The sequence below is a fragment of the Muscardinus avellanarius genome (genome assembly GCF_963383645.1).
Source record: "Muscardinus avellanarius genome assembly, chromosome: 1".
Classification (NCBI taxonomy): domain Eukaryota; kingdom Metazoa; phylum Chordata; class Mammalia; order Rodentia; family Gliridae; genus Muscardinus; species Muscardinus avellanarius.
In genome coordinates this window covers 152,034,887-152,045,236 of record NC_137786.1, presented here as the reverse complement: position 1 = coordinate 152,045,236, position 10,350 = coordinate 152,034,887, and the positions used below count along the sequence as shown (strand labels likewise).

The following is a 10,350-nucleotide window of genomic DNA, read 5'->3' as shown; positions in this document are numbered from 1 at the left end:
CAAAAACACAGGAGGAAGGTGTCGTCTATGCATCAGGACACTGACCTAGACAGACACTGAGTCTCCTGTTGCTGTGGTCCTGGACTTGCAACCTCCAGAAGAATGAGAGAGATAAGTCTCTGCTGTTTACAAGCTACTCACTTCATGGTAATTTTTTATAGCATCCCAAACAGTCTAAAACAGCAATCTTTCTCCTGTTTTTTCCTTTAATGTCACAGATATCATTACAATTAATTGAGAAATATTATGGTCATTATAAATATATCTTATCCTTAGTACATAAAATCACCTTTATTAATAAAGATGACCTTCAATATGTCACCTTCATGAGAGTTTGGAAAATATGAATCACTCTAGCAATAAACTTGGTAAACTGATATACTTAATAAGTTGATTATGCATAAAATGACACTTGTATAAAATATTAACATATAGCCTGTCAGTGTAATCTTGGTTGTAAAACAATCTCTGCAAAAATATTATTCCAAAATGAACGTTTTTATCATCAAATCCATCCAGGGGAAGTGTTTTAAAAAGTGTCTCCATAATCTTTTATAGCTATAGATATGAACATAGAGTAAGGATTAAAATTCAAACCATCATGCTAATGATTCACAAAAAGAAAATTGTATTGGCCTTTGGTATTCAGGTCTTTCAGAGAGTTATTTCATGGTGTATCCCTCACCTCAACTTGCCACAAATAAAAAGAAAGCCTCAGATGATGACTCAGTTTCTTGTTCCACAGGAGATGTTCAGCTGAATTCTTAACTTCCTTCTAGTATAGGATGCTGGGATGCATTCCTGCACCTGCACAAACTTTGATTAACTTGCTCACTTGGAAAGCTATGTTTTTCCATCAAGGTGCAGAGACTCTAATATGTAGGAATTCGTGTTTAACTTCAACAGAGCTACTAAGATGACTGGTATCACCCTTGCAAGTTACCTTGGCATAGAGAGGTGAAGAAAAGATTCAAAATAAGGAGGGTGTTATGCTTTGAGATTGAAATGTCCCCCCATAGGTTCGCGTGTTGAAAGCATGCCCCTACTGCAGAAGGTTGAGGGGTGGTGCATGGCTGGAGGAGGTGGCTCATGGTAGGGGAGGGGCTATGTCCTGTCTCCTTCCTTTCATTTTCTCTGCCTCTGGCTACCAGGGTGTGAGAGTGGCATCCTTCCACCATGGTGCAGGGCATTCAGGGACTGAAACCTTGAGCCACAATAAACCTTTCTTCCTCTAAGTTGTGCTTGTCTCGTATTTTGGTCACAGTGGCAAAAATCAGATGAAAACAGAGAGGGGCCCCACTGACATGTTAGAGTCATCACAGATACAGGCCATCCTTGGAAGGTGCCACCTGGAAAAATATTAACTGCATCTGGGACCTGCATGGGTTCTAACAGTGGTTCTACCAGGGAACTGGTCTCTCAGTTAGCCTAGAAGAATACACTAACAAAAAGTTTCTCCATTTAAATTAAAAATTTGATTCTCTGGTTTCAACCCCTTTGGTAACATATGCATACCCATATTCATAGCAACACAATTTGCAATAGCCAAAATATGGAACCAACGTAGGTCTCCATCAACAGATGAATGGATTGCAAAATTATGGGAAATACACACAATGAAATTCTACTCAGCTATAAAGAAGAACAAAATCATGTCATTTGCAAGAAGATGGAAAGACCTGGAGAACATTATGTTAAGTGAGATCAGCCAAACACAGAAAGAGAAGGGACATATGTTTTCTCTAATATGCCCAAACTAGAGAGTATTAGAAATACCAGAGGGACTCCAGATAATGGAGGGGAAACCTCAGCAAAGCTAGAAAGGAAGGGTAGAGGAGGAAGAAGGCTGAGGTTGATTAATGGAGGAGCTACATTTGAATATGTGTATAAGTGTGAATGTAGCATAGTCAACCTGGACTCTCATTGTTGGGGGGGTGAGGGAAGTGGGGGGGGCACCAAGCACTGTGTGAATGTATGCCATTTTCAATATGATCCACATTATGATGTGAGACTATAGTGTACCGATAAAATAAAAAAAATTGGTTCGTTTTTACTATTCACAAAGTAATAAGATACTTTCACATAAAATGGTCTTGGAAGGGTCAGATAAGCTGCCCAGATAAAGTCACAACCTCTGCTTATGAGTCAGTCCTTCTCCTCAGTAGGTGGGGGCCATTGTACTTGCTGTTGCTCTCTGAAAAACCCTCTCTATGTTACATACTCGTGTCCAGCTGTTCAACTTTCTCACACTGCCCCCCATTCCCACAAAATATCTTTTATCCTTTTTTATAGTGACAATAGGGTTCAGGACATGCTACTCTCACATACAGTGCCTTGGCATATTGAGTATTTTAAGATAAAGAACTTTGAGAAACCACAGAAGCATAAAGGCCGCTCTTACCACTCTAATGTAGGTCCTTAAACCTGGGAAGGATGTTCTGACCTCCCCTTGAAGCAAGGGAGAAGGCCCTCATTCAAGAGAAGTACCTCTGCACGCCGTATGAAATAATGTTCTTACCCCTGAAGACATGAAGAATCAATAGACAGGCCTTGCTAAGTTGACCTCAGTTTGTTGCAACTAAGCCATACCCACTGGTCCAGTTATATTTCTCAATGACTGTCCACTCCTCACCAAACTTAGCTTAAAATGAAAATTTAACTATTTCTCCGAGTTGTTATTTCTGAAGGCTCCCACATTACATAAAACTAATACTAAATAAATTTGCATGTTCTTTTAGAGGGGCCTCAGTCATAAATCTAGGATGGATGAAGAAAAAGACTTTTTTCCTTCTCTATATCTATCAGGCATTCAAAGCCAAACTTCTTTACCCATGGCCTTCTTCACTTAGTTCCATTGTCTCCCTTTGGACTGGGTATATCAAAGTAGAGGAACCAGATAAAGCTCATTTTTCTCCATATATATATATATGTTGTACCTCTAGCATGGCCAATCAAGACCACAGTTGTCTTACTTCCAAATGAGAATAATAATGGGATTTACCTCACACCATTATTGAAAGCATGAAGTCAGAGTAAATTTGATGATGCATGGAGAGCATTTATCACAGTCCTTGGCACATGATATATGCTCAGTAAACATTTCTCATGGTTGTGTTTAGTCCTATTTTTTAATTTGCATTGAGATACTTTCTATTCCTTTCAGTCCCTGGTGGTTTAAAGCAGGTGGTAGAGTCCACTAATTTAACTGTATACCTAGTAAAATCACAATGCATTTGTGCTATTTCTAGGTTTCAGAGTACTATGACCAGCAAAAAATATAATCGGGCATAGATGTAGAAAGGTAGGGCTTTTGCTCTATTCAGTGGCAGTGGATCTCTGTGACAAGGGCTGAACTGAGCACCAAAGGATCAGTGTGTGGTCAGTATGACAAGCATCACCGCTCTGTCCTGATGGTGTCCCAACCTCCCGAAGCAGGAATGGGCATTTGGGCTAAGCACATGTGACCTTATCAATCACCATACTATCAAAGGTGAGCCATGAATAGAAGATTGAAAGCCAGTGGTCTCAAGGATTTTGTCAGGCTGATAATCATCCTGTATGCTTTTAAATAAGCTCTCAGAATTTTAAACATTTAAAATTTTTTCTTAATATGTTTTTGTATCTCCTTTAGAAGATATTGGAAGAAGTCAGAAGAAGTACCAATCTATTCACCCTTTGATGGAAATCCTCTGGCGCCAGCACTTTAAATCTGAGTAAGCAGTAACGTGATCACCTTGGAGGGCAGTACATTTTCTGAAGAACCTATGGTTGTTACCACTGCATTTCCCAAAACTTATTTCTTGTCAAGTTAATGCATCTTAGAAGACACTGAGGAGTTGGAACATCTTTTCTGGAGCCTTTGGGAGTATTTTGGAAACAAAACCATGTGTCCTATTGCAGTCTTAGGAATGGAGATCCATCTCTCTCTCTCTCCCATGGCGCCACACACACACTTTATGGGAGTTAGATTATTTTAATTTGCTGCTAGAGCATTTGAAGTTGATTTTTCACAATAGCTGATTCAAATATCATCACTTAACATTTTAAGATGGACATTTGGTGTTTTTTTTTATCACCAAGTAACTCTGGATAAGAAATGTCCAAAAACACAAAATCACTGCATACTCAGCTGTAGTTTCTGATAAAGATTCTTTCACTTAAATAGAGCCAAAACTAGAGCAAAACAGATTTTTCTATGACTATCTCATCTTTAAAACAAAGTTAAAGATCTTGCATTTGAAGCTTCTCTTTACTAAATTTAAAGTGGCAATTCCAGTCAAAACCAGCATCGTGTGAATGTTGATAGTCATGGGACAAATAGATGAACTATTATTTCCATTTTTAGTTTTTTGAGATACCTTTTTGGGCATGGTGGTACACCTGTAATCCCAGTACTTGAGTGGCTGAGACAGGAGGATGGCAGGGTCAAGATCAACCGTACGTATGTATGTATGTATATGTGTGTGTGTATTTATATATACACACACACATAAATATATATTATATGGCTGTATGTGAATATATATATATATATATATATATATATATATATATATACCATATATATAATCACCTCACATCATCAGTAAATAATAACATCTTCATGAATGAACACAAAATCAAATTCCCATTCTATATATTTTGGAAGGAGAGTATGTACTGAAACTAACAGAAAAGTATTTATAAATTCCACTTTTTCTCCCTTTATTTTCAATAGCCAAATGTGGGAACTCATCTGTAAATTTTCTTTAAAATGGCACAAAATTGTGCTATAAGTAAACCAAATAACCACATTGTGACTTTGATACTTCTCCAATAAAAGGTTCTTATTTGGACAGTTGTTTTTCAGTCACAATAAAAAAAAACTATAATATAAGAAACTTTTGAGTGTTTGTATTAGATACTAAAGAAATAGGGCAATCATTTTATGTGGGTGTACACATATGTTCATTAGCACACACACACACACACACACACACACACACACACACACACGGACCATGTTTTCAGAGCTTTCATTGTTAGTGTAATGTTTTCAAAGAGATGAATCAGAAATGTTGACATAGATGTAAGCTCATTTTGTACAGATAGTATCAATCATATTCTTTGCAGGCTCAGTAAATGATTAAACAGCATCCTTCCAGTGGCCATAGATTGTTTTTCCATACTTCATGGCTGCAAGTCATCATTATCAGGGGATCCAACAAACAGAAAAAAACGCCTGAGCTCACCTTTGGAAGAAAAACATTACACAGGAAATAATGTGAACCTTTCCCCTGCCATCTGAGACCCATTCCCAGACACATACCACATGGTAAATCACATCATCAAAATAGTTACATCCAAGAAAGCAGTTTATAAAATAAACACCAAACAATCAGGCAATGTTTTCATCACAATATACAATCTTTAGCCTCAATAATAAAATTTAATCACCAAAAATATTAGATATTTTTAGGTTTTTGAATATTGAATCATTTGGTGTGTTCCAGATAATAGGATGGCCAACTTAGCATTTAACTTTTTCCTTTTTTATATCACTGGCACTTAAAAAAATAAATCAGAAAATAATATGGCTTCAAGTGGACAAATAAATATGAATTTCCAAGGAAGTCTTTGCATTATCTATTGCTCTCCTCTTGACTTGGCTCCAAGGACAATTTCTCCCCAAGTTTTCTAATAAGTTCTGCTAGGTCTTCTATATTCTGAGATTTTTCTTCAAGGAGTTCATAACGAAGACTTGAGATGTCTTGCTTAATTTCTTTCAGTTCCCCTATGAAAAGCGAAAGTGAAGAGAAATCAACTATAAATACAGGATACAGAGGCAGTAATGATTCTGGGATAGGACTATGACACTTTGAATTTAGAATGTACCCATAGAGCTCAAAGAAATAAGGGAGCCATGTTGGATGCAGGGATTGGATGCTTTGGTGGGATCTCTTGGTATGTGGACTTGGGAAATATATAAGGTCTTTCCCCCCCTTGCTATCTTTCATGCACCAGCCTCCATGATGTGAGAACTGAGCTGTGCTCTCTCCCTCTCTCTGCTTCCTGTCGTCATGCCCTGGGCTCCGAAGAACCAGCCTGATATGGACCGAACATCTGAAATCTCCAGAGCTGTGAGCAAATAACTCTTCTTTCCTCTAAGTAGTGTATGGTCAGGTTTATCAGGTGACAGCAATGAGAATGGTAACCAAAACAAGGATAAAATCAGTCCTAATTTTCAACCCACATCTGCATTTTTTAATCATTTCAAAGGAAGTAACTTTCTATTATACCAGGTTTCTAGTGTTTCAGGTAAGTATTTTAGTGAATGAAAAATTTATTGTGAGATTACAGCAAAGTCTTCCAGGAGTAAGTTAAAAGGAAATGGATGTTGAAAGGTCAGAGCATCAGCCTCTCACCTATCCCAGCCATTTCCTCCAGTCCCCTCCCCTCCTCCAAGAATAATAGCTTTCTATCTAGCAAGTGAAATCTGAGGATAAATAGCTTGCTCCCTACTATCTCACTGAAATGATGGTCGGTGAGAGCCTGTTCTACTTTCCCCTGAGGCCCACCCACCCACACCCATCCTTCCATATCTCCCTCAGCTCTCCATCAGACCCATCCTGACGCACACAGGAGCCAGTTTGTCTCCATGTTCAACTCACCTTCATTCACCTCATCACTCTCTTTATCAATCTGGGCCTGCAGTACATATCTTTTAATGAGCCTCTTCATTATTTTCTAGACAGAGAAAATAAAAATCCATCTCAGGATTATGTTCACAGCAAATATCTCCCTTGGCATATGCTTCCAAGGCTCCCTCCCTCTGGGAAGCACTTTAGAAGTGGTGTCTATAGAAGAATAAGGTTAGTTGCCAGCGAATGCACATCTCCAAACTTTTTCTTTTAGAAGCAATTTTCATATCACCTGGGCTAATGATTCAAAAGTTAATTCTTGGGAATATAAATTTGGAGCAAACATCTAATTCTTTGTGCCCATTGCTTATATTTTATTTGAAAAGTATTAAAGTACAGTCTTTCTGCTGGAAAGGTTAAAAATATGGGAGACTACATGTTGAAATGGGGAATTAAGCAAATGCCCAGTCATTTATGTCTCCCCACACCATTTTACTAAGAAATGTGGCTAGTTTTGATTTTATACTTACTATTAATTTAGGAATGTTTAGTTTCAATCTAGTAAAGTTTTTCCTCTAGTATCTGGGCTTATTTTATATGAATGGCACCTTTAAACTAGGTTATTTTTATGAAAATGAGGAGACTCAGCAAATTGGTAGAAATTTCTGAGTGGATATATAGCTAAACCAAATTTTGCCACATAAACCCAAAATTAAATAGCAAGCAATAAAGCTCTATATTCAAGAACTTATTATAAGGGTATAATTTACTATGTATATGAGTATTTATTTTATTTTATTTATTTATTTTTTGGTGGTACTGGGGATGGACCCCTTTTACCTCCGGAATACACTCCCGGGCCTATTTTATATTTTATTTGGAAACAGGGTCTCTTAAACCAGCAAGGCTGCTTCGAACCTGCATGATCCTCCTGTCTCCACCTCCCAAGTGCTGGGATTATAAGCGTGTGCCACCACGCCCAGCAAAGATGAGTATATTTATAAAAGTACTACTTATAATAGCTAGGAGAAAGAAACATAAATGCCCATCTATAGGGAATTATTTTAACAAATTATCATTTATTTATAGAAAATAATACTATATATTCATTAAAAGTAATATAAACATGTTTCTTTGAAAAATATAGGCCACAAGACTATTACTCATTTTATCAGTACTAATTACTTATTTATATACTATTACACATAAGATATAATATTAACATTATGATACATGATGTAAATCTGACCTTCTGGCAGAATAGTCATCACAAGTAAACAGTCTTAATTTCTCAGTGGTAAGATTTGAGGTGAATTTTATTCTCTTATGTTTTTTGTAAGTTTAGCCTTTTGAAATAAACATGTATGCTATAAACTATATGATTCCAAGGATTTACCTATTTTTTATATTTATCACTTGGAGAGTACAAAGCACATGGATGGTCACTACTCAACAATCATTTACTGATTTAATTCATTATTTTGATATTGAGAAAATATTCTAATATTTCAGTTTTATTTAATGGTCACATAGCTTGAGAATTTAAATATTACAAATAATTAGTCTTATTTCTTTGAAAAATCATACTTACCTGATACTGTCTTGGAGGATTATTAAAACTATTTAAATGAAAGTCTTCTGAGCTCCTTATACTTGATTGTTTATTGTGGCCAAACTGTAATTTGAAAGGAATGAAAAATTGAGTCTTATTTAAGTTTTATTTTAATGTGTAAAATTATCTGTTACATTCATGAACTAAAACATAGTCTCGTGTATATGAGTAATCTCAGCCATGTGTGCAGTGCTATTTTTTGTTTTAATTTAATTTTTTGTGGTGCTGATGACTGAACCCGAGAGTGTTCTACATCTGAGTTACACCCCCAACCCCATTTTTATTTTTTATTTTGAAACAGGCTGTCACTAAGTTGCTGATAGCCTCACTACATTGCTGAGGCTGTCTTCAAACCTGCAGTCCTCCTGCTTCAGCCTCCTATCAATCATCCCTGGGACTATGGGAAGACTAAAAACCTACAACAGCCACACCTGCTCTAGGGCCTGATGGGATCCTGAAGAAACACCAGGGTAAGATTGATATGAAATAGAATCCAGATGCCAACAAAGCACTAACCAGTCCATTTGAATTGGGGTATCTGTATAGTATTCCATTTCAGCAGTACTTTTCAAATAATATTTCCCTATGACAGTACTGTTCTGGAAAATAACAAAAGACTTAAAACAGTCTACAATAAATATAGTAACATGCTAAAAATATACTTCCTAGAGGAAAATGTACTCTCTAGAGGAAAAATAGTTTTACAAATAAGAGAACCCGAGAAGAACAAAGTAGCCCCCAAAGTGCATGTCTGGGTATTTAAGGAAGAACATAAACATGTATGGTCTAGCTGAGTTAAAATAATATAAAATATGGCAAGATTGTTAAGAACCATAAAAACAATATGTGAATTTGAAAATAGTACTTATATAGCATCCTCTTTTAGACAGCTTTCTTTTTTATTTTACTGCCTCTAAAAACGTTAGCAAAATATCCACATATTTTTACTCATATTGACTTTATAAATCGCTAGGATAATATTATAAAATTTACTAAATTAACCCAAAAGAGCCGGGCATGGTGGTGCACGCTTGTAATCCCTGCGCTTGGGAGCCGGAGACAGGAGGATCGCGCTGGTTCAGAGCCTGCCTCGCTGGCTTAAGAGACCCTGTTTCCAAATAAAATATATATAAAAAATAGGTCTGGGAGTGTAGCCCAGAGGTAGAAGGGCTTCCAGGAACCCCAGTACCAAAAAATAAAAAATAAAATAAAATAAAAAATAAATTAACCAAAAAGATGCAGTGGGGCTTCTTAAAAAAAGCACATGATGTGACCCTGAAGACAAATTACAATCTTGCTTTGTCAAAACTGGCTATACAACAGTAGGCAAGATGCTTAAACTTGCTATAATCTCTTATAATAATAAAGAAAATGATCTATTTTATTTTTATTGTCCTCTACTAATTTATGAGTTCATAAGATGCCTAGAAACTTCAATATAACACTTTAACATTTTATAATACAGTGGGAACCCTGACTCTCAAACTACAATTTATGCCTTAAGAGCATCATTAAATATGAGCAGGTTCAAGCTCACATTCACCTACAGTTATGATACATCATAAAGTATGAGGACCAGTTCATAATCAGAAAGGAAATATCCAGGTAAAGGAAATATTGATGGATCATACTTTTTAAACCTTTTTGTTTATCAATGAACTAATAGCTTAATTACCACAAGACATTTCTTTGATATCTTTATTTATTAGAAAAAGTAGTAGATTGTAAGCCAGGCATTGTGGCGCACACTTGTAATTCCAGCATTTGGGAAGCTGAGACCGGAGGATCGCAGTTCGCAAACAGCCTCAGCTACTTAGTGAGGCCCTCTGCAACTCAGTGAGACCCGGTTTCAAAATAAAGAATAAAAAAAATAGGGCAGGGGGTGTAGCTCGGAGGTCAAATGCCCCTGAGTTCCACCCCAAGACCCACAAAAAAAAAGAAAAAAAAAAGAAAAAAGAAAAAGTAGTAGATTGTTAAAGTGTTGTGGAAACAGGAAAATAAAAAAATTGTGCTTCTTTGAGATATTTTGGAGACAAATTTGTGGGTCTTAATACTTGAATGTTTCAACCCTTTCCCCCAATTTAAGACAGTTTTACGACACACCAAACCTATTGAGAC

The 10,350-nt window shown here is 36.5% G+C and overlaps 1 protein-coding gene across 3 annotated transcripts in view; it reads right to left on the bottom strand.

The window, feature by feature from the left end:
* Window positions 1-5,621: 5,621 nt before the first annotated feature.
* Window positions 5,622-10,350, bottom strand: part of TRPC6 (transient receptor potential cation channel subfamily C member 6) — a gene marked incomplete at both ends in the record, with an annotated part of 131,041 nt that continues 126,312 nt past the window's right edge. For all 3 annotated transcript variants that reach the window (XM_080719091.1, XM_080719092.1, XM_080719093.1), the window contains 3 exons: window positions 5,622-5,773; window positions 6,651-6,726; window positions 8,212-8,295. In XM_080719091.1, coding sequence (XP_080575217.1) covers window positions 5,622-5,773; window positions 6,651-6,726; window positions 8,212-8,295 — 312 coding nt within the window. The remainder of the gene's footprint in view (window positions 5,774-6,650; window positions 6,727-8,211; window positions 8,296-10,350) is intronic.